Here is a 24,978-nt window from a genome sequence, read left to right on the forward strand (position 1 = left end):
TTTATTGCAATCAGATGTTTCTTTCCACAGTTTTGTCTTCATGTGGTTTTCCGACCCAACTTCTAAATTATTTACGGATATGGCCAATAGCCACAGTCCGCAGGGTAGATATTTCGGGGCACCAGCGCTCATCTCTGTCTCCTGGTTTCCAGCCCGTTTCTGAGCCACCAATTCCATGAGCTTCAGTGGCAGCTATTTCGCCTTTAATGAGGGACAACAACAAATGCCTTCTGGATGTTCATCAAAACAAATATTCCATTGAGTAATGGTTTAGTCATCTTTCCGAAGGGGTCAATCAACTTTGTCAAGAGTGAGCTTCCATTTACAAATCCTTGGCATTGCTGCTCAAGCTAAAATGTTCACTGTGTTCAGCTTCCGTGGCCCGGATCAAACTACAGTCATTTTCCATTTGGGCTGCTTGCTCTATAATTTCCTTCTCTCTTCCCCCCCCCCCCCACCCACACACACACACATATCTTAAGCAGAGGAGAGTCAGCACCAATGTTTCAATTGGATGGAACAAATCCTGAGTCAAATGAAGATGGAGGGCTAAAGTTCACTTTCCATGCTCCCAGTACTGTCGTCAAAGGCTGCTTAAAGATTCAGCAGCACGAATACTCAGCCCACTCTCACTCTCCATCAAGGACCTGGCTGCCCGCTCTGAGCGGGATAACATTGACACTACCTCCGTCGAGAGCCTGGCTAACTACATCCTTGTTACCAGATTACCACACCAACCCTTACATCCAGCTGAATCCCTGAAATCTTCTGGAATTCACGGATAGGGTTTCAAAAGGGACCTGCATATCTAACAATGCTTTTCAGCTCATCTTGACGTGGGAACTTTTTTTCTCCCCCGCAGAAGACGCGCATGAGCAGCTGTGTTTTGTGGCGTGTTCACAGTGCCAGTGGGAGGCGAGTCGTGTGAATGCTTGTGCAGTTATAAATAAATCGATGTTGTGGTGGACTTACCTCCTGACTGTGGCGACAAGCTCTGAGAGAAACCGGTGGAGAACGTTGTCATAGCAACAGGGTACACAATCCAAGACATGTACTGCAGAAGATTGTTGCCTTCTAACTGCTCGTATAGCCACCGGTGAGCTGCAGAGACACAAGAAGCTCGATAAACCCCAGACCCTTAACGCAGGAATGAAGCGCGTTCTGTCTGCGTGCCAAACTCACGCTCACACAGCAGTTAGCGCGTTCGCTTTACAGCGGCCCGATTTCCCACTGCAGTCGAGAAGGAGTTTGTACGATCTCCCCGCGACTACGTGAGATTCCTCCGAGTGTCCCTGTTTCCTCCCACACTCCAAAGACACACGAGTTGGGGTGAGTGAGTTGTGGGCATGCTATGTCGGTGCTGGAAGCCTGGCGAAACTTGTGGGCGGCCCAGCATAAAACCTCACCGAGTTGACTCGATGCAAACGACGCACTTCACTGTATGTTTCGATGCATGTGTGACAAATAAAGCTAACCTTTAAAATTCACTAAGAAGCTTTGATCCAGTTTATTTTACTAACTATGCTGTGTGTTGAATATGGTAATGTACCACTCTAGAGTTAACCATTGGGAGAAATGATAATTCGCCCAGATCTCCTGGTGCCATTTCCCCAGTAATCTCACTGCTCAAATGGACGTGTTAAGTAGAAAGCGTTTATTTCTGCCACACTTTGTAACTGGAAGAAATGTTGGCAAACTATTAGCATTCAGAGGTTCAAAGGCAGGGCAAGGGCAGAAAGTGATGTTGGAAAATGAAACATAAGCCGTGTTTATTTACTAAATGTGCACTCATTGTGACCAATGGAATTATATTAGCTCATTTTATTCTTCATTGAAAACAAATCACACAAGTTAAGTTATTGAATATAAATAGTCTTTAATTTCAAGACCTATTGGGCTCAATAATCTCCTGGTTCATAATAAATAAATTATTTATGCTATCCCCACCACTCAACAGAAGATTCTCTGACCCAATCCCCTCAATGTTTGACCAAGACCAGGGCTCTCCCAACTCTTTCTCCAGAAGCCTCCAGCCTCTTCCTTCCTTTCCCAGTCCCTCGCCCTGATACCATTGCCCTTTCCCATCCTGAAGGAACCCCTGGGGCACAGGTCAGAACCAGGAGAGGTGAGTAGACACCTGGGCACAGCTCTAGGAAGTGACCTAATACCGTGCTCGCGGGTTGGCTTTGACAAGAGGAGAGGTTACAGGGAGGATGGAGAAGGGCTCATTCAGGTTGTGAGAATACCAAGACATTTAGTCACGATAATGTTGAGAGAGCAGAAGGCACAGCGAAAGACCAATGTGGACAAAATGTATTTCCATTCTCAGGGGACTGGTAACGGTGCTAGCGAAAGGGGCGGCTGTTCCGCTGGCACAGGCTTCCCCTGAATTGGTTTGGCACCAGAGTATTGAAGAACAAGACAGGGGAATTAATGGCACAAATAAAAGTAAATGAACAGAATCTAAAAGCCCTTCTGAAAAGTAACCAAACTTCTGAATTAAATTTTCCTGGAAATGGGCTAATTAGGATCCTCATCCCAATAACAAATATATAGATCATAGCTTGGAAAATCAAAAAGTAATATCAGTTTGGATGGATCAAAGATCATAAGATATAGGAACAGGAGTAGGCCATTCAGCCCATTGAGTCTGATCCGCTATTCAATCAGGGGCTGATCCAATTCTTCCAGTCATCCCCACTCACCTGCCTTCTCCCCATACCCTTTGATGCCCTGGCTAATCAAGAACCTATCTAACTCTGCCTTAAATGCACCTAATGACTTTGCCCCCACAGTCGCTCGTGGCAACAAATTCCACAGATTTACCACCCTCTGACTTAAGTAATTTCTCTGCATCTCTGTTCTAAATGGACATCCTTCAATTCTGAAATTGTGCCCTCTTGTCCTAGACTCCCCTACCATGGGAAATAACTTTGCCATATCTAATCTGTTCAGGGTGTTTAACATTTGGAATGTTTCTATGAGATCCCCCCTCATTCTCTCGAACTCCAGGGAATACAGCCCAAGAGCTGCCAGATGTTTCTCATATGGTAACCCTTTGATTCCTGGAATCATTCTCGTGAATCTTCTCTGAACCCTCTCCAATGTCAGTATATCCTTTCTAAAATAAGGAGCCTAAAACCACACTCAGTACTCCAAGTGTGGTCTCACGAGTGCCTTATAGAGCCTCAACATTACATCCCTGCTCTTATATTCAATACCTCTGGAAATGAATGCCAACATTGCATTCGCCTTCTTCACCACCGACTCAACCTGGAGGTTAACCTTTAGGGCATCCTGCACAAAGACTCCCAAGTCCCTTTGCAGCTCTGCATTTTGAATTCTCTCCCCATCTAAATAATAGTCTGCCCATTTATTTCTTCTACCAAAGTGCATGACCATACACATTTCAACATTGCATTTCATTTGCCACTTCTTTGCCCATTCCCCTAAACTATCTAAGTCTCTCTGCAGGCTCTCTGTATCCTCAACACTACCCACTCCTCCACCTATCTTTGTATCATTGGCAAATTTAGCCAAAAATCCATTAATCCCATAGTCCAAGTCATTGACATACATCGTAAAAGCAGTGGTCTCAACACCAACCCCTGTGGAACTCCACTGGTAACCGGCAGCCAGCCAGCGTAGGATCTCTTTATTCCCACTCTCTGTTTTCTGTCAATCAGCCAATGCTCCATCCATACCTGTAATTCCATGGGATCTTATCTCGCTAAGCAGCCTCATGTGCGACACCTTGTCAAAGGTCTTCTGAAAACCACATCTACTACATCTCCTTTGTCTACCCTGCTTGTAATTTCCTCAAAAAATTGCAGTAGGTTTGTCAGGCAGGATTTTCCTTTCAGGAAACTATGCTGGCTTTGGCCTATCTTGTCCTGTGTGTCCAGATACTCCATAACCTCATCCCTAACAATAGACTCCAACAACCTCCCAACCACTGATGTCAGGCTAACAGGTGTATAGTTTCCTTTCTGCTGCCTCCCACATATCTTAAGTAGCGGGGTAACATTTGTAATTTTCCAGTCATCTGGAACAATGCCAGAATCTATTGATTCTTGAAATATCATTGTTAATGCCTCCACAATCTCTCCAGCTACTTTCTTCAGAACCTGAGGGTGCATTCCATCAAGTCAAGGAGATTGATCCACCCTCAGACCATTAAGCTTCCTGAGCACCTTCTCAGTCATAATTTTCTCTGCACATCCTTCGCTTCCCTGACACTCTTGAAAGTCTGGTATACTGCAGACATCTTCCACTGTGAAGACTGATGCAAAATACGCATTCAGTCCCTCTGCCGTCTCTGCGTCTCTCATTACAATATCTCCAGAGTCATTTTCTATTGGCCCTATATTTACCCTCAACTCTCTTTTACCCTTTATATAATTAACCCTTTATATACTTGGTCCGCCGGTTAGAAAGAAGCAACAAGGGACAGAAATCATTGGGGTAGGTAATCTACCAGACCCCAAAGAGACATAGAAACATAGAAAACCTACAGCACAATACAGGCCCTTCAGCCCACAAAGCTGTGTTGAACATGTCCTTACCTTAGAAATTACCTAGGGTTACCCATAGCCCTCTATTTTTCTGAGCTCCATGTACCTGCCAGGAGTCCCTTAAAAGACCCTATTGTATCCGCCTCCACCACCGTTGCCGGCAGCCCATTCCACGTACTCACCACTCTCTGCGTTAAAACCTCACCCCTGACATCTCCTCTGTACCTGTTTCCAAGCACCTTAAAACTGTGCCCTCTTGTGCTAGCCATTTCAGCCCTGGGAAAAAGCCTCTGACTATCCACACAATCAATGCCTCTCATCATCTTATACACCTCTATCAGGTCACCTCTCATCCTCTGTTGCTCCAAGGAAAAAAGGCTGAGTTCATTCAACCTATTCTCATAAGTCATGCTCCCCAATCCAGGCAACATCCTTGTAAATCTCCTCTGCACCGTTTCTATAGTTTCTACATCCTTTCTATAGTGAGGCGACCAGAACTGAGCACAGTACTCCAAGTGGGGTCTGACCAGGGTTCTATATAGCTGCAAAATTACCTCTCGGCTCCTAAATTCAATCCCACGATTGATGAAGGCCAATACACCGCATGCTTTCTTAACCACAGAGTCAACCTGCGCAGCAGCTTTGAGTGTCCTATGGACTCGGACCCCAAGATCCCTCTGATCCTCCACACTACCAAGAGTCTTACCATGAATACTATATTCTGTCATCATATTTGACCAACCAAAATGAGCCACCTCACACTTATCTGGGTTGAACTCCATCTGCCACTTCTCAGCCCAGTTTTGCATCCTATCAATGTCCCGCTGTAACCTCTGACAGCCCTCCACACTATCCACATTACTTCCAACCTTTGTGTCATCAGCAAATTTACTATCCCATTCCTCCACTTCCTCATCCAGGTCATTTATAAATATCATGAACAGTAGGGATCCCAGAACAGATTCCTGAGGCACACCACTGGTGACTGGCCTCCATGCAGAATATGACCCGTCTACAACTACTCTTTGCCTTCTGTGGGCAAGCCAGTTCTGGATCCACAAAGCAATGTCCCCTTGGATCCCATGCCTCCTTACTTTCTCAATAAGCCTTGCATGGGGTACCTTATCACGTACCTTGCTGAAATCCGTATACGCTACATCTACTGCTCTTCCTTCATCAATGTGTTTAGTCACATCCTCAAAAAAATTCATAACACAGGAGGTGATATGAATCTGGAAATTGTAGGCCCATGTAGGAAGGGTGATCAATAATAATTGTTGGTGGTTAACCTATAGTCTGGGCAGTACTAGTGGGGGGAACAGACTGATTTTGTGAATCAGTATGTTGAAGAGTCAATGGGGGAATAGGCTATTCTAGATCTAGAAATGCACAATGTTAAAGAATTCATTAATAACATGGTTGTTAACATGGTTGTTAATAGGACTTTGGTGAAGTAATCATAATATTGTATAATAGTACTATAAAATAAAGTCTAAATGTGATTTAAATCACAGTTCAAAGTTCAAAGTAAATTTTAGTATCAAAGTACATTTATGTCATCATATACAACCCTTATATAGATAGATACTTTATTGACCCCAAAGGAAATTATAGTGTCACAGTAGTATTACAAGTGCACAGAAATACAAATATTGGAAAAGTAAGAAAGAATAAAAAATAAGTTACCTCAAACAGTCTAACAGGAGGGGGTCATCACTTCCCAGGCTATAGGTTGACTCATTATACAGCCTAATGGCTGAGGGTAAGAATGACCTCATATAGCGCTCTTTGGAGCAGTGCAGTTGTCTTAGTCTGTTATTAAAAATGCTCCACTCTTCAGCCAAGGTGGCATGCAGAGGGTGAGAAACATTGTTCAGAATGGCCAGGGTCCTCTGTTCTACACAGTCTCCAGTGTGCCCAGTCTGACTCCTATAACAGAGCCAGCCTTTCTAACCAGGTTATTGAGCCTGTTGGCATCACCCGTGTTGATGCCATTGCCCCAGCGTACCAACGCAGAGAAGATTGTACTGATGACAACAGACTGGTAGAACATGTGAAGGAGAGGCCTGCAAACTGCAACGGTCCTCAGTCTCCTCAGGAAGTAGAGGCATTCTCTTGTGGGCATACTCAACAAGTCTATCGAATAGTAACTATAACATAATCAATAAAAGACCCAACTAGGGTATTCAACCAAAGTGCAGAAGATAACAAACTGTGCAAATGCATAAAGAAGAAACAATAATATAAATAAATAAGCAATAAATATTAAGAACATGAGATGAAGAGTCCCTGAAAGTGAGTCCATTGGTTGAGGGAACATTTCAAGATGGAGCAAGTGAATTTGAGTGAAGTTAATCCCCTTTGGTTCAAGAGCCTAATGTTTGATGGGCAGACGTCCCACCCTGCAAAAACTCATTTCAGGGAGGTAGCACCATCAATTTGCGGGAGACTTCCAGGAGAGGTGGGATGTCTGCAATAGAGTAGCTCCTTAGCAGCCGGCCAGCTAGTTTAAATAACGTTAGCTATGCTAATGAACGAATGACACCTGTTAAACTCACCTCAACATGTCTTTTACAGTCTTAACCCACCATGGGCAATAGAAAAGTCACTGTTGCAAACAGCGCAGCGAGCAACACTGTCATTATTTTGACCCCTATTCGGCAGGGGTACACTTGAGGGTAGTCTGGGGTGACGTACGATTTATATTTTCTTTTTTTGGAAAACTCTGCCATGGCACGCTCTCTCTCTCTCTCGCACTCTCGCTTGCTTTCTCTCTCGCTTGCTTGCTGTCAAAAAAATTGATTTCCGTGACATTGTATATAATTTGCGGGCATCAGGGAGCCACTATTAATATGCGGGAGACTCCCGGAACTTCCGGGAGAGGTGGGATGTCTGGATGGGTAGTAACTGTTCCTGAACCTGGCGGTGTGAGAACTGCAGCTCTTTTACCTTCTTCCTAATAGCACCAGCGAGAAGACAGCACATCCTGGGTGGTGGTGGTCCCTGAAGACAGATGCTGCTTTCCAGGGACAGCGTTTCACGTAGGTGGGGAAGGCTTTACCTATGATGGACTGGGCCATATCCACTACCTTTCATAGGAATTTCCATTCAACGGTATTGGTATTTCCATACTAGGCTGGGATGCAACCAGTCAGTTTACTCTCCCTGACAAATCTATAGAAATTTGTCAAAGTTTTAGAAGTCATGCCAAATTTCCACAAACTCCTAAGGAAGTAGAGGCTCTGCTGTGCTTTCTTCGTAATTGCCTTTACGTGTTGGGCCCAGGACAGGTCCTCTGAAATAATAACACCAAGGTACTTAAAGTTGCTAACCTTCTCCATCTCTGATCCTCTGATGAGGACTGGCTTATGAACCTCTAGTTTCTTTCTAATGAAGTCTATATCAGTTCCTTGGTCTTGCTGACATTGAGTGAGAGGATATTGGTATGACACCACTCAGCCAGATTTTCAATCTCTATCTTATATGCTGCTTCATCACCACCTTTGACTAGGCCTACAAGAGTGGTGTCCTCAGCAAACTTGAATATGGCATTGGAGCTGTGCGTAGCCACACGGTCATAAGTATAAAGCGAGTAGAGCAGGGGACTAAGCACACAACACTGTGGTGCACCTGTGCCGATGGAGATCATGGAGAAGATGTTGTTGCTGTCCAGATGTTCCAGGGTTCCGGGAAGAGCCAATGATATGGCATCTGTTGTGGACCTGTTGCTCCGGTAGGCAATTTGGAGCAGAATCAGCCTTAACCCTCTTCTCATTGCTACCATCATGGAGTACGTACAGGAGCCCGGAAACAAACACTCAGCATTTTGGAAACAGCTACTTCATCTCCGCCATCAGATTTCTGAATGGACAGTGAACCCAAAAACACTGCTTCACTCATTTTGTTTTTCCTTGTTTTTCCTTTTTTTTTGCTCTCTTAAGCACCACTTAATTACATTTTTATATATACAGTACTTATCATAATTTATAGTTTTTTATTAATATTTATTGCACTTTACTCTGCCACAAATTTCATGACATTTAGCAGTGATTTTTATAACCTGATTCTGACTCTGTTCTGTGAAAGGAAAATCACATTTGACAAATCCATTAGTTTGTTGAGGCTTTAACCTGCAGAGAGGGTCAAGAACAAGGGCCTGAGTGGCCTTCTCCCATTCCTTCTCTAAGTGTGAATGGATGTTAGTCATAGTCATACTTTATTGATCCCAGGGAAATTGGTTTTCGTTACAGTTGCACCATAAATAATTAAATAGTAATAAAACCATAAATAATTAAATAGTAATATGTAAATTATGCCAGGAAATAAGTCCAGGACCAGCCTATTGGCTCAGGGTGTCTGACCCTCCAAGGGAGGAGTTGTAAAGTTTGATGGCCACAGGCAAGAATGACTTCCTATGACGCTCTGTGTTGCATCTTGGTGGAATGAGTCTCTGGCTGAATGTACTCCTGTGCCCACCCAGTACATTATGTAGTGGATGGGAAACATTGACCAAGATGGCATGCAACTTAGACAGCATCCTCTTTTCAGACACCACCGTCAGAGTGTCCAGTTCCATCCCCACAACATCACTGGCCTTACGAATGAGTTTGTTTATTCTGTTGGTGTCTGCTACCCTCAGCCTGCTGCCCCAGCACACAACAGCAAACATGATCGCACTGGCCACCACAGACTCGTAGAACATCCTCAGCATCGTCCGGCAGATGTTAAAGGACCTCAGTCTCTCAGGAAATAGAGACGGCTCTGACCCTTCTTGTAGACAGCCTCAGTGTTCTTTGACCAGTCCAGTTTATTGTCAATTCGTATCCCCAGGTATTTGTAATCCTCCACCATGTCCACACTGACCCCCTGGATGGAAACAGGGGTCACCGGTACCTTAGCTCTCATCAGGTCTACCACCAGCTCCTTAGTCTTTTTCACATTAAGCTGCAGATAATTCTGCTCACACCATGTGACAAAGTTTCCTACCGTAGCCCATTGCATTTGACTCTGAAGAAACAGGGAGTCAGTTATGATAAGCCGATGCTCCAAGCACTTTGTCAAGGGTTCTTCTAGGGTTGGATTTCCCTACCCTACCTTCCCAAACTCACCCCTTCCAGTCCTGGAGGGCTCAGAGGAATTTCGATCTGCAGTTACCTCAATAGCATTGGTGTAAAAAGGTGTGGTTGCTGCAAACATCAAGCTATGGAAAACATTTATGTTGATAAAACACCAGGCAGTTATCAGCAATAAAAGGCAAGCAAATCATAAACGAAAGAAATTCTGCAGATGCCGGAAATTCAAAGCACCACACAGGAAATGCCGGAGGAACTCAGCAGATCAGGCAGCATCTATTAGAAATGAATAAATGGTCGATGTTTCAGGCTGAGATCCATTTTCAGGACTGGAGAAGAAGTTGGAGGGGGGGAGGTGCCGGAATGAAAAGGTTGGGGAGGGGAAGAAGGATAGCTGGAATACGATAGGTGAAGCCAGGTGGGTGGGAAAGGTAAAGGGCTGGAGATGAAGGAATTTGATCAGAGAGGAGAGTGGACTATAGTAGAAAGGGAAGGAGGAGGTGATAGGCAGATAGAGAAGAGGTAAGAGGCCAGAGTAGGGAATAGAAGGGGTGGGGGCGGGATTTTTTTTACCGGAAGGAGAAATCGATATTCATGCCATCAGGTCAGAGGCTACCCAGATGGAATACAGGGTGTTGCTCCTCCACCCTGAGGGTGGCATCATCGTGGCACAATAGGAGGCTGTGGACCAACGTGTCGGAACAGGAATGAGAATGGGAGTTAAAATGTTGGGTCACTGGGAACTTCCGCTTTTGGCGGATGGAGCGGAGGTGATCCCCCAGTTTACAATGGGACTCATCGATGTAGAGGAGGCCACATCAGGAGCACTGGATGCAATAGACGACACCAGAAGATTCACAGGTTAAGTGTCGCCTTACCTGGAAGGATAGTCTTGGGCCCTGGAGGGAGGTGAATCAGGTGTAGTATGTTGGCCTCTTGCCAAAGTGCCAGGAGGGGGATTAGTGGGACGGACGAATGGACGGGGGAGTAGCAGAGGGAGTGGTCTCTGCGGAAAGTGGAGAATTGGGGGTCGGGAGTGGTTAACAGGTGACTGGTGGTAGGCTCCCACCCCCTTTCACAGAGATTAACCATAGGATCTGTGATTATTTACAGTGTGAACTGTAAGTAAAATTATCTCACTTTGAGGCCATATAAGGTTTTCTAAGGAGAGAGACATATTTAAAGAGATTTACAATTATGGAAATGCTATAAAAGTGTAATACTCCCTCTGAACAGGATCCTTAAAGTAAGAATCATCTTCGAAAATTGATTGTACACAGGAAACAAATTTTAAGTTCTGGGAGTTTATCCAAAAGTATACTAACATCTGAAAAATGCAGTGCTAATAAAGAACAAGTAATACTGTGCAATTTGGGCATCGAGGGAGAGAGGAAGAGGAGAGCCATCCGCAGTACCACCGATGTGGGAGAGAGGGCCTCAAGATGGCTGTGGCTCGAAAGAGGGGATCCATGGAGTCATAAGTAGCTAGCCATCTGGACACAAGCTGGGGTCTGATCAGCCCCGGCTGGGTCACCTGGAGGAGGTTGTATGATGTTGAAAGACCTGAAACACCCAATGATTCCAGGAACATCACTCAAGATGTGTCCAGAAGCATCAGTAGATGAATGTACACAACAGTGATGTGTAATTACTACTGTAATGCTCGGGTTGTAGCCAATTTAAGCTCACAGCAAACTTGTGCAAAGTATGGTGTGACAGTGGCTGTGTTAGAGTAAGGGTAAGTGGGAGATCACAATGGTTAGGGTGTAAAGATCGCAGGGATCACTGTACATTTCAATATAATACCAAAGGATTTCTTTTTAACTTACCTAAGAGGGTTTAACATTGCAACTTTGCCAGTTAGAGAGTTCTTCTTTAATTCTTCACTTGAATGTCACCCTAGAGCTTTGTAACAAGAATCTGGAACTGAACTTGAACTCAGCGGCATCAGGTACAGCTGATAGATTTCAATCTGTGCAATAGAACAACCTTGACGATCCCAGATCAAAGAAAGCCCTGGAGATGTTAGCTTTCTTCCTTCAGAACCACAAGCCATCTGGAAGAAGTCACGGATGCTTCAGGCCTCACACACCAGGTTCAGAAGCAGTTATTATGTCTCAACCATCAGGCTCTTGAACGTTAAGAGGGTAACTTCACTCAATTTCACTTTCCCCATCATTGAAATGTTCCCACTCACTTTCCAGGACTCTTCATCTCATATTCTCAAAATCTATTGTTTATTTATTTATTATTATTATTTATTTCTTTTTGTATTTGCATAGTTGTCTTTTGCGCAATGGTTGAACACCCAGTTGGTACGGTCTTTCATTGATTCTATTACGATTACTATTCTATTATAGATTTGTTGAGTATGCCCGCAATAAAATGAATCTCAGGGTCATATATAGTGACATATATGTCTTTTGACTTTGAAGCAGTACATTGTGTTACTCTCCGTCAGATAAACATGACACCATGAACATGTGGACCACAGAAGTGGTAGGCAATATCCATCTTTGACAGTTAAAAATCTAACTGTCGGCTCTTTGTATTCAGTGATGTGACCATCCCTGAGCCCTCACCATCATCGTCTTGGGAGGACCCACTACCCTGAAGTTCAACTGGACAAGCCACACGGCTGCCAGAGTGGGACAGAGACCCATCTTCCTGCTGTCCCAAGGCCATTCAATTGTCTACAAGACAGGAGTGTGATGGGATTAGTTTCAACTTGCCTGAATAAGTGTAGCATGAGCAACTCTTAGTAAGATTGACACAACCCAGGACAAAGCCACCCATTTGACTGGCCCCCAAGCAGCCACTCCAAGCATTCATTCCCCACACCACCGGTATACTGTGGCTGCAGTGAGTACCATCTGCAAATTGCACTGTAACTAATCGCCCAGCTGACCCCAACAGGACCCCTCAAACCAGGGATGTCTTCCATCTCCACACGCAGCTTCCCTCCAAAGCCCAGAAAATCCTTCTTGAAAAGAAATCACTGCATCTATGCAAGATTGCCACCACCCAGACCCCCGCAGCACTTCAAGAAGGCAGCTCACCATTATTTTAGCAAGTCCTGTTAGGGCAGGGCACTAAATGACGTCCTTATCTTTGATACATCCAACTCAAAAGTGAGTTTTTAGAAAAGCGTCAGAAAAAACAGTGTAAGAATTCTGACTGTGCTTACCTTTGAAAAGTTTGACCACTGTGCAGTCCATCGCAAAACTAATAAGAGCCATCAACACTCCAAGAATGAAGAGAAAATACCAGTCGTCTCCCACCCGGAAGAGCTGACGTTTGACAAAAGTCAAAAACGCTGCAAGACAGATCATGAAGCATGGCAAGTTTTTATTATAATGTATATGTAAGCTGGCATTACAGAGACTGTTCACATATACACAGGTTTCATAGCAATCATTTTAGGGTCCCAATCAGACTGCACAATTATGTTGGACAACAACTTCCACCATCTGCATTAGTCTTGGAAATTAGAAAGTTTCTGACTGGTTTCCATTCTCTTACAAAACCTTTGTGACATTGAGACTTGAGGGTATTCAAAGTTGTAAAAGAGCACCAAGTCACTCTAGTTATGTATTGGTTACTCACCAAATAAATAATAAATATTTTAATAAAGGTTTATCATGGCTTCCTGTGCTCTATGCATCTATTTGTACCACTTTTCAATAAAATATGCATAGATTCCCTCAGATCTCTATCTTCTTGTACCTTCTCAGAACTGTCCCCTCTAGTTTATACTTTCTTCTCATTCCTCCTATCAAAGTACAACAATTCACATTTCTGAGCATTACATTTCTTCTTCCATTCATTCACCCATTCTACTTATCTGTTTTTATCTCCCTGAAGTCTATTACTATCCTCTCCACAGTTTAGTAGACCTCAAAGTTTCACATCATCTGCAGATTTGTAAACTGTGTCCTGTATTTTCAAGTCCAAGTTATTAGCGTACTGTATGCACACGGGTACACCTGTATCCCTGCTCGTTAATGCAAGTGTCTAATCAGCTAATCATGTGGTAGCAACTCAATACAGTAAAGCATGCAAACATGGTCAAGAGGTTCAGTTGTTGCTCAGACCAAACATCAGAAATATTTTTCTGAAATATAATCTATGAGGAACTATGGAATGATTGTTGGTGCCAGACAGGGTGGTTTGAGTATCTCAGAAACTGCTGATCTCCTGGGACTTTTTTCACACACAACAGTCTCTAGGGTTTACAGAGAGGAGTGCGAGAAACAAAAAGCATCCAGTGAGCAGCAGTCCTGTGGGCGTAAACACCTCGTTAATGAGAGAGGTCAGAGGAGAAAGGCCAGACAGGCTCAAGCTGACACCAAGGCAACAGCAACTCAGGATAACCACAAGTTACAACAGTGGTGTGCAGAAGAGCATCTCTGAATGCACGACATGTTGAACCTGGAAGTGGATGGGCTACAGCAGCGAAGACCATGAACATACACTCAGCAGCTGCTTTATTAGGTACAGGAGGTGCAGAACTCCATTGGACTCCTCCCTCCGTATGAAAAACATTATTTCACTGCTCTCTGTTTCGTGTTAATGAGCTTAATTTTATATCCAACCACTTCCAGTCCTTTTCTTTCTGTACTCTTCATTTTAGCTAATAAGTGGCACCTTATCAAATGTCCATTGGAAGTCCACGTATACAATCTCAAGTGCATTTCCCTAATTGACACACTGCTAGCTTATCAAACACCTCTATTAAATTTCTTAGGGATGATTTACCTTTAACAAGTCCTTGCAGCCTTTCTTTAATCAATCAACACTTGTCCAAGCGGTTGCTAATTCTGTCCTTGATTTTATTTCTAGAACTTTACCCACTACCAAGGTCAAAAGGACTGGTCTGTAGCCATTATGTTTATCCCTAAACCTTGAACACATTTTCTGTGGTTAAGAGAATTATACAGGCAGAGGTAGTTATAGCCAGGGCCAATTCTTGTGTGACCTTTAGCAATGGCAATGAAGGACAAATACCTCCTCAGTATTTTACTTTGCAATTCATGTCTTGTAAAGAAATGCTCCAGGTTTCCTATCAAACCTTCCACATTAAAATAACATCTTTCTGGGATATGTGGGAATTCCTTCCAATTCCCACCTTAAAAATGGGAACTAGTACTTTTCCCTACCGTCGCCTCAAAAGAATTGAAAACTGCTCCCAAACACCTCAAGCTACAGTGTAGACAATTAAAAGTTTGGTCTATTATTTTTTTAATGAAAAAAGAGGGGAATTAGAAGCTGCAGGCAGAAACAACAGGGAAACTGCTCAACGCTCAAACGCTGAATCTCATGCATCGCAGTCATGGAAATGTTATCTAAGGAATGTAACTAGTCACAGTTCAGTAACGTAGCCTCTAATATTAGATCTGCATCCTGCAGTTTTAGTTGAATTGTATTTAATGTCTGTTAGCATTTCACTTTATTTGCTTGGAAGTTTAATTCTCCTCACTCACCTCTTACAGGCAGTAATGTACTTTGGCTTGAAGCTTCAATAATGTGAAATGCACAGAGGTTCTTAAAAGGAATAGATTATTCAGCTGACACTGTTGCAACGAGACAAATCTAATCACGAAACAACTTCTCTCCAATCTCCCTTGTTTGTATGTACTTTAAAACTGAAAATAACTCAGAAGAGGGTTTCTCTATGGACGTCACATAAATTTGCATTGATAACCGGCTAACCTGGTTACTTTTCTCAGTACCCTGGAGTCACAGAGTTAACAACCTTCTAGTTTGGACTAGTGTCCCAAAGGACACATCATGGAAATGCAAGCAAGCACCCTGCATAACACCCTGCTGCCACCCAGCACACATGTACTCCCCAACCGAAAGCCCTCCCGCTCCCCCCCACCCCCCATCCCACTCCCCAATTCACAGACACTCTCATCCTGCTCTGGGCACTCTTCATCTTCGATTGCTGCTGTTTCACGTATGAATGCAACTGTTTGTTTTATTGTGATAGTACCAGTAACATTACACTGCCTTACATAACCTCCTACTTTATGTTGACCTGTTAAGCCTCTTAGGGGGCTTGTGCTAATATTATTCTGTGGACTGCTACTGTGCGTGCTGGATTACAACTGCGTAGGCTGTGTGTGGCTACGTGTCCTGTGTTTTTCCCAGAGGAACGGTATTTCATTTGTCTATATACATGGTTATGGCTGAGCGACAATAACCTTGAGCTTGAAAATAATATAACGAAGGTATCAAGACTAAAACCTCATTGAAAGAGGTAGGCTTTAAAGATAATTTTAAAGGAAAGAGAGATAGAAACATTGAGGAAGGAAATTCTAAGGCCCAGTTAGCTGAAGTTCTCCCGTCATTGCCAGTGGGAGGAACAAAAATGGGAAAATTTGAAAAGCCACCCAATATTTTTTGCCCAACAGACCTCTTCTGCCAAGGTCACAGATATTTAACGCCTACTTAATATGCTGCATAGGGCTAGCTGCACCCAGTCTGCCTCACCAGTTGACTGAATCCGGTCGCCACTATTCTCTGAGAACGGTATCGCAGAAGTTTGATCCTATTTCTTCGTACAACCCCTACACATTTACATAGCTGCAGTGATTATTTATGCACTGGGATTAGTTCACCGTGCAGGGAAAATAAATCTGTGGGTTCTACAAACACAATGCGTGGTTTCGAGCCGTGTGCTGCACCCATATGTGAAGTATTTACTGAGAATGGATTTCAGTGAGTAAGGGATATGATCAACAGTGCAGCCTTATATCTAAATAATTAAACAGACTAACTTTGTTTGGTAAGTATATTAAAATGAATCGTAGGTCCGGCAGGATTTTCTGTGCAACCGTGAGCAATGGGAACTGTGGTGATCTACGAAGCCACATCAGCAGTTGGAGAAACTTTGGCTCACAGTTGATGGACTGAAGTTTGCGATTCAAACACTGCCATGAAGAAGGGAGGGGGAAAGTGACCTGGATACTTCATCCCAAAAGGCATCGTGGAGGAAGTCACTCAAGAGGGGGGTAAGTGGGTTTGACCAGGAGTGAGGTTGAGAAGGTACTGCTAAAGCAGCCTCACTCCTGGCACACTTGCAACAGGTACGAGGTTTCAGCAGCCTGTCAACCAGGACCAGAGACGGCGGGGAGGACAAGCAAACTGACCACGGCTCTGCGGTACAGGGAGACATTCAAACTGGGAGAGTGCAAGTGGATTCGCTAGTGATAAAAGGAGAGTGTAGTTAGGGGACAGACTCTGTTCTCTGCAGCTGAGGGCATGATTCCTGAAGGTAATGTCATCTCCCTGAGTCTGGAAAGGACTTGTGCTGTGGTCCCCAACCACCGGGCCGCAAAGCAAGTGCTACCGGGCCGCGAGGAAATGATATGATTTGGCGATATGAAGAGTCAGCTGCACCTTTCCCCATTCCCTGTCACGCCCACTGTTGAACTTGAACGCACGCGAGTTCACTACCCACGTGAGGCCATCAGTCGGTCATTAACCTACAACTACTCGATGAGTGAAAAACAAACGTCGCTTGAGAGTTTCTTTGGAAGAGGTGGTAAGGGACATAAAAGGCCTAACGCTGATGATAACTCAGAGGCAGCTGAGGCCGAGACTGCAAAAAAAAGAGAAAGCTTCCTTCAACAGAAAATACAACGAGTCATACATAAAATATGGCTTTATTGTGACCGGAGACTCGCACGCTCCAAGCCCCCTGTGTGTGATATGTGGAGACAAGCTGTCTAATGAGGCAATGAAGCCCTCAAAACTGCTTCGGAACCTTGAGTCCAAGCACCCTGCACTTAAAGACAAACCCGTTGAGTTTTTTGAGCGGAAAAAACATGAGCAAGTGGGACAGAAGCAAGTGCTTATAAGTGACTTATAATTGACTTATCACTATATTCATGCGAGGAAAATATGTGTTGTGTGTTTAATATTAAATTCGTTAGATAAACCCTTTTAGAAATGAAATTGAGTGTATTAGCCACTTCTAAGTGACTTATCACCTATATTCCAGTCGTGATTAACACCCCCCAACCCCCCGTCGGCCAGTCCGCAGTGCAGAAAAGGTTGGGGACCACTGAACTTGTGTATTAGAGGTTTGGAGTAAACCATTTGTGTTGTGTGATATACAGGTTGGATAAGGAAAGAGGATATGCAGATTGGGAATGAGCACATAATTTCTGGATAACTACCTGAGGGATATGTAAATAAACAGAGAACCAACATAATCAGAGAAGTAGTACTGACAGTAATTTATAATGAAACATTTTAAAGCAAAAAAACTCAACAGTAAAAGGGCTAATGAGGAAAATTCAAGATATTATTAGATCAAAGGTGGTAAAAAGAGCAGTAAGCCTGAAAATTGGGAACAATCCCAATTCAGCAAATAATGACCAAGGCTTTGACAAAGGAATGGAACGAAAAATTCAAGACTAAACCATGAGTAATGTCAAGGAAAACTGTAAAAGATTGTAAAATTATGTAAAGGGGAAATGTTTAGGTAATGTTGTCCCTTGCAGACTGGCTTGAGAGAAAATATATTGAGGAATATTTTATTATATTTGCTAAATTTCATTAGGAGTGTGAGGAGATTTAGTTTGACACCAAGGAGCTCGCTAATTTCTACAGAGGTACCATGGAGAACGTTCTAACTGGCTGCATCACTGTCTGGTATGGGGGCAGAGTGGTGGGGGTGATGGGGGCGACTGCACAAGAACGAAATAAGTTGCAGAGGGTTGTAAAATTAGTCGGCTCCATCATGGACACTAGCCTCTAGTATCCAGGACATCTTCAAGGAGCGATGCCTCAAAAGGTGGCATCCATTATTAAGGACCTTCATGACCCAGGTGATGACTTGTTCTCATTGTTACCATCAGGAAGGAGGTACAGAAGCCTGAAGGCACACACTCAATGATTCAGGAACAGCATCTTCCCCTCTGCCATCCAATTCCTAAACGGACATTGAACCCGTGAACACTACCTCATTACTTTTTACACTTTTTAATTTCTTTTTGGACTAAACTTAAATATTATATATATATATTTACTGTAATTCACATTTTTTCTATTGTTATGTATTGCAATGTATATATTAGTACCAACGACATAGGCAGAAAATGGATGGAGGTCCTGAAAGCAGAATACAGGGAGTTAGGAAGGAAGCTGAGAAGCAGGACCTCAAAGGTGGTAATCTCCAGATTGCTGCCTGTGCCACGCGACAGTGAGTTTAGGAATAGAATGAGGTAGAGGATAAATGTGTGGTTGAAGGATTGGAGCAGGGGTCAGGGATTCAAATTTTTGGAACATTGGGACCTCTTCTGGGGCAGGTGTGACCTGTACAAAAAGGTCAGGTTGCACTTGAATCTGAAGGGGACTGATATCCTGGCGGAGAGCTTTGCTAATGCTATTGAGGAGGGTTTAAACTAGATTTGCAGGGGGATGGGAACTGAAGTGAAGAGGCAGAGGAAGGGGAGATTGGAGCACAAGTACAGACAGCTTGTAGGGAGTTTGTGAGGAAGGATAGGCAGATGTCAGAGCAAAGATGCACTCAGCCTGATGGTTTGAGATGTGTCTATTTTAATGCAAGGAGACTTGGCTGTCTCAGGAGCAGGAATGGCTGCTGTGTGTGCCAGGCTTTAGATGTTTCAGAAAGAGCAGGGAGGGAAGCAAAAGAGGTGGGGGTGTGGTATTGCTAATTAAGGATAGTGTCACAGTTGTAGAAAAGGAGGAAGTCACAGAGGGATGGTCCACTGAGTCACTATGGGTGGAAGTCTGAAACGGGAAAGGGGCAATAACTCTACTGGGTGTTTTTTATAGACTCCCCAATAATAACAGGGATATCGAGGAGCAGATAGGGAGACAGATTCTGGAATGGTGCAATAATAAGAGTTGTTGTGATGGGAGATTTTAACTTTCCTAATATTGATTGACATCTCCTTAGCTCAAAGGGTTTAGATGGGGTAGAGTTTGTTAGATGTGTTCAGGAAGGTTTCCTGACACAATATGTAGATAAGCCAACTAGAGGAGAGGCTGTACTTGATCTGGTATTGGGAAATGAACCTGGTCAGGTGTCACTCTCTCAGTGGGAAAGCATTTTGGAGGTAGTGACCACCTTCACCAGAGTGCTGGAGAGGGATAGGAGCAGACAATTTGGGATAACATTTAATTGGGGCAGGAACCTGGGAGCATAAATTGGGAGCAGATGTTCTCAGGGAAATGCACGACAGGTATGTGGCAAATGTTTAGGGAACATTTGCATGGAGTTCTGCATAGGTGTGTTCCTTTGAGGCAGGGAAAGAATCGTGGAGTTACGGAACCATGGTGTACAAAGGATTAGAAAATCTCGTGAAGAAGAAAAGAAAAGCTTACAAAAGGTTCAAGAAACTGGGTACTGTTAGAGCTCTAGAGAATAATAAAGTTGCTAGGAAGGAACGTAAGAATGGAATTAGGAGAGCCAGAAGGAGCCATGAGAAGGCCTTGCTGAGCAGGATTAAGGAAAACCTCAAGGCATTCTACAAGTATGTGAAGAACAAGAGGATGAGCTGTGTGAGAATAGGACCAATCAGATGCGATAGTGGAAACGTGTGCATGGAGTTGGAGGAGGTAGTGGAGGTACTTAATAAATACTTTGCTTCGGTATTCACTAGGGAAAAAGATCTTGGCAATTGTAGGGATGACTTACAGTGAACTGAAATGCTTGAGCATATAGACATTAAGAAAGAGGATGTGCTGGAGCTTTTGAAAAGCACGACGATGAGGAAGCAGTGTGCATGTGGCAAAATCTGCAAGAACGATCGTGGCTTGAAGATCCACCAAGCGAGGATGAAGTGTTTGGCGGGAGCAGGAACAGCACAACGCGCAGGTGTCCAACCTGGTGAGACGAAGGAGGGGCCAGGCCCGGAGTCACCCCATAGTGCCCGGAACATCCAAGTGTTGCAAACTAATCCCTCTAACATGAAGTCTAACGGGAGGCGGATCAAGTGGCCTGCAGCTAACATGACCTCACTGTGGAAGCAGTTTGATGAAGATGTTAACCAAATTCTGGAGGCAACGGCAAAGGGAGGGGTTGATAGGAAGCTGCAAGCCATGACAACAATTATTGTCAGTATCGCAGCTGAACGGTTCCCAGTGGAGGTTGGTTGTAGGGGATTCATAGCCCGTTCTTTAGTTAGAGCCTTCAGCATTTTGGGCATCGAGGGAGAGAGGAAGAGGAGAGCCATCCGCAGTACCACCGATGCGGCAGAGAGGGCCTCAAGATGGCTGTGGCTCGAAAGAGGGGAGCCATGGAGTCATAAGTAGCTAGCCATTTGGACACAAGCTGGGGTCTGATCAGCCCCGGCTGGGTCACCTGGAGGAGGTTGTATGATGTTGAAAGACCCGAAACACCCGATGATTCCAGGAACATCACTGAAGATGTGTCCAGAAGCATCAGTAGATGTATGTACACAACAAGTTAGATAAGTCACTGGGACCAGATGAGATATACCCCAGGCTACCATGGGAAGTGAGGGAGGAGATTGCTGAGCCTCTGGTGATGATCTTTGCATCATCAATAGGGACGGGAGAAGTACCAGAGGACTGGAGGGTTGCAAATGTTGTTCCCTAGTTCAAGAAAGGGAGTGGAGATAACACAGGAAAATATAGACCAGTGAGTCTGACTTCAGTTGTTGGAGAAGATCCTGAGAGGCAGGATTTATGAGCATTTGGAGAGACATAATCTTATTAGGGATAGTCAGCATGGCTTTTTCAAGGGCAGGTTGTGCCTTATGAGCCTGATTGAATTCTTTGAGAAGGTAACAAAACACATTGATGAAGGTAGAGCAGTGGATGTAGTGTATATGGATTTCAGTAAGGCATTTGATAAGGGTCCCCATGAAAGAGCCCTTCAGAAAGTAAAGAGGCATGGGATCCAAGGCAACCTTGTTTTGTAGATCCAGAATTGACTTGGCAACAGAAGGGAAGGGATGGTTATAGATGGTTCGCATCCTGCACGGAGGTCGGTAACCAGTGATGTTCTGTAGGGATCTGTTCTGGGAACCCTCCTCTTTGTGATTTTTATAAATGACCTGGATGAAGAAGTAGAAGGGAGGATCAGTAATTTTGCTGATGACACAAAGGTTGGGGGTGTTGTGGATAGTGTGGAGGGTTGTCAGAGGTTACAGCGTGACATCAATAGGGTGCAGAACTGGGCTGAGAAGTGGCAGATGGACTTCAACCCAGATAAGTGTGAAGTCGTTCATTTTGGAAGGTCAAATTTGAAGACAGAATGTAATATTAATGGTAAAACTCTTGGCAGTGTGGAGGATCTGAGAGATCTTGGGGTCCGTGTTGATAGGACACTCAAAGCAGCTACGCAGGTTGACAGTGTTGCTTTGAAGGCGTATGGTGTGTTGGCCTTCATCAACTGTGGGATTGAGTTCAAGAGCCGTGAGGTAATGTTACAACTATATAGGACCCTAGTCAGACCCCGCTTGGAGTACTGTGCTCAGTTCTGGTCACCTCACTACAGGAAGGATGTGGATACCATAGAGAGAGTGCGGAAGAGACTTACAAGGATGTTGCCTGGATTGGAGGGTGTACCTTATGAGAATAGGTTGAATGAACTTGGCTTTTTCTCCTTGGAGCGACAGAGGATGAGAGGTGACCTGATAGAGGCGTATAAGAGGGGCATTGATTGTGCGGCTAGCTAGAGGCTTTTTCCAGGGCTGAAATGGCTAACACAAGGGGGCAAAGTTTTAAGGTGCTTGGAAACAGGTACCGAGGAGATATCAGGGGTAGGTTTTTCACACAGAGAGTAGTGGGTGTGTGGAATGCATTGCCAGCAGCGGTGGTGGAAGCGGATACAATAGGGTCTTTTAAGAGCATCTTAGATTAGTACATGGAACTTGGAAAAATACAGGGCTATGCATTTGGGAAACTCTAGGCAGTTTCTACAGTAGGTCAAATGATTGGCACAACATTGCGGGCTAAAAGGCCTGTATGTGCTGTAGATTTCTATGCTCTATGTTCTAAAGTACTGCTGCTGCAAAGACAACAAATTTCACGACATATGCCGGTGATATTAAACCTGATTCTGATCCTGAATAAGGAAAGAGCAGAGAAATTAAACAAACATTTGTACACAGGGAATCTCCCAGAAGTTACGGAGAACTCCAGATCAGGAGTCAACGAGAAGATGAAAGCAGAATTAATAAAAGCAAGTATTGGAGAAACTAGTGAGACTGAACACCAATAAATCTTCAGGACCTGAAAAACTTCATCGCAAGATTTGGGAAAGAGGCAGCTATGGAAACAGTGTTTCCCACAGACCTGAAGGTAGTAAATGCAATCCTACTGTTAGATGCGGTGTATTTGATAAAGAGCTGCACGAGAGGATTAAGACAAAATTAAGCCCACAGGAATAAAGGGAATAGTTTGGTACGGATTAAAGACTGGTTAACGGAGAGAAACCAGAGAAGTGATCATATTGGAGCTGGGAGATATTAACTAGTGTAGTATTGAAGTGATCAGTCCTGGATCCTGGCTTTTCAAATCTATATCTGATGGAACCAAGTTTAACATACCCAGATTTGCTGATGATTTAAGGTTGGTGCCTTTATGGGTTGTGCCTAACAAAGACATCCTGGGGTCTAATTATATAGGGGCTTGGTGAGGCAATTTCTGAAATACTATATGCACTTGAGTGTTCTCTTCCTAAGGAAGGATGTACTAGAGATAGACCGGAAAACTGGAAATTGTCAAAGTGTTGACGGACATCAGAGATGAGGGTGAGAGCGAACTTGACATAAAAAGGATGAAATCAAGAAACGAGGTTGGGGTGGCAAGCTGAAACAATTCCTTCCCAGATTATGAACCTTGGGCAGGAGCCGGAAGTGGGCTGTCTGCAATAGAAGGCAAATCTCCCGGGAAAATGTAGTCAATGACTATTTGAGAGACAATGACCTAAGTTTGAACCATTGTCTTATTGAATGGTGAAACAGTCATGAAGGGTCAAATGGTCTATAGTGTAATTAAACCGAGGTGATTAATATACCATTTTTATTTCCATGTAACTATCCTGATACATTGAAATTCAAATTATATTAATCCTTTAGTTTCTTTTTATATTACAAAATATTGCATTCTCCCAATGCATCAATTCAACCTAATCAGTTTATGGCACTCTTGGTGTCACCCTGTTAAAACTTATTCAACCTACAGAAAGATTTGTAGTTTGGGAGAACGCTGAACACAGCAAGCTGCTGGAAATTTGAATATTTAATCAGACCGACAAAAACAAATTAATAATTAAAATAGTTAATATAAATGATAATTATTAAAGAAATTGAAGCAATTACCATTCACCAGTAAAAATCGTGACGTTACTACCTTTGAGAAGCATTATTATGACAACAGAACTTCAATTTAGAGTTGAATAAATATTTATGAAACCATAAATCATTGATATAGATTGCTAAAATGCAAAGGCATCTTATGGCAGACTTGATATTTTCACAGGCAACATCATTGACCGACAATTGATAGCTGAGCAGATTCTTTGGGTTTGATGGCCTCTCACATTAAACAAGCAAATTATACTGAGAAAGTTACTTCTTCTGGGAAGCCAGGATTAGTGCAAGTATTTTGTATTTAACATAATCATTTTCAACATTTAAGATGTCTGTACGCTACATGCTGAAACAGATAGACCTACTTTTAAAACGGCAGGTTTATTCAGTAGGCTAATCTTATTTACCTGTTACATGGTGCCTTGTTTTTGAACAGGGTCTCTGTGGCTTTTGCTGCAGAGGAGAATTTTCTTCTGCTCCTGGGCTGGAAAATTTCTCTCCTCCCCATTCTTCATCCATTGCACACATCAGACTTTTAAACATTTCTGTATCATTTATGCCCCCACCTACCACTGATCTTAACCAGACTCAGCCCCAACATACAGGCTCGCATGCACACACACACACGCACACAGACATATACACAGGTACACACACATGCAATCCTTTGCTAACAGTCTCTTGCCTAGTACACCTGGTTTAAACAATGACAACGCCTGCCCACTCCTCAAGCCCAAAACCACACCTCCCACAGAGAACACAAAACATTTACAGTCATAACCTGCCCTTGTACATTCCTTGTAACAGCCAAAGACCTTTCAAAAAATAAAGCGACCAATGAAGCCCACCGTGTAGACAAACCTCCACTGATCACATGGATGTCTATTCACCATTAGAATGATGTCATTACTAAATATTAACACATAGCTTTTTCGGGCAATTTGTGGCCTTTGTTGAAATTAGATTCTTATGTGATATTTTGCACATTTCTTCCTAAAGTACTCGTAAAGAAACATAGAAGCAGGAGCAGAACAGTCAGAGCTTTGAAGCTGATTCACTCAATCATGATGG

The 24,978-nt window shown here is 43.6% G+C and overlaps 1 protein-coding gene across 5 annotated transcripts in view; it reads right to left on the reverse strand.

Annotated features, from left to right (window-relative positions):
- Positions 1–24,660, reverse strand: part of clcnk (chloride channel K) — a 69,149-nt gene extending 44,489 nt beyond the window's left edge. The window contains exons 1-3 of one of the 5 annotated variants that reach the window (XM_072245319.1): positions 24,315–24,660; positions 12,774–12,902; positions 973–1,101 (exon numbers count right to left, since the gene is read on the reverse strand). In XM_072245319.1, coding sequence (XP_072101420.1) covers positions 973–1,101; positions 12,774–12,902; positions 24,315–24,450 — 394 coding nt within the window. In that variant the 5' untranslated portion in view covers positions 24,451–24,660. The remainder of the gene's footprint in view (positions 1–972; positions 1,102–12,773; positions 12,903–24,314) is intronic. The other 4 variants (XM_072245316.1, XM_072245315.1, XM_072245317.1 and 1 more) reach the window with 4 other exon arrangements.
- Between the last annotated feature and the right edge of the window lie 318 nt (positions 24,661–24,978).

Source organism: Mobula birostris, chromosome 27 (genome assembly GCF_030028105.1).
Source record: "Mobula birostris isolate sMobBir1 chromosome 27, sMobBir1.hap1, whole genome shotgun sequence".
In the NCBI taxonomy this organism is placed as follows: domain Eukaryota; kingdom Metazoa; phylum Chordata; class Chondrichthyes; order Myliobatiformes; family Myliobatidae; genus Mobula; species Mobula birostris.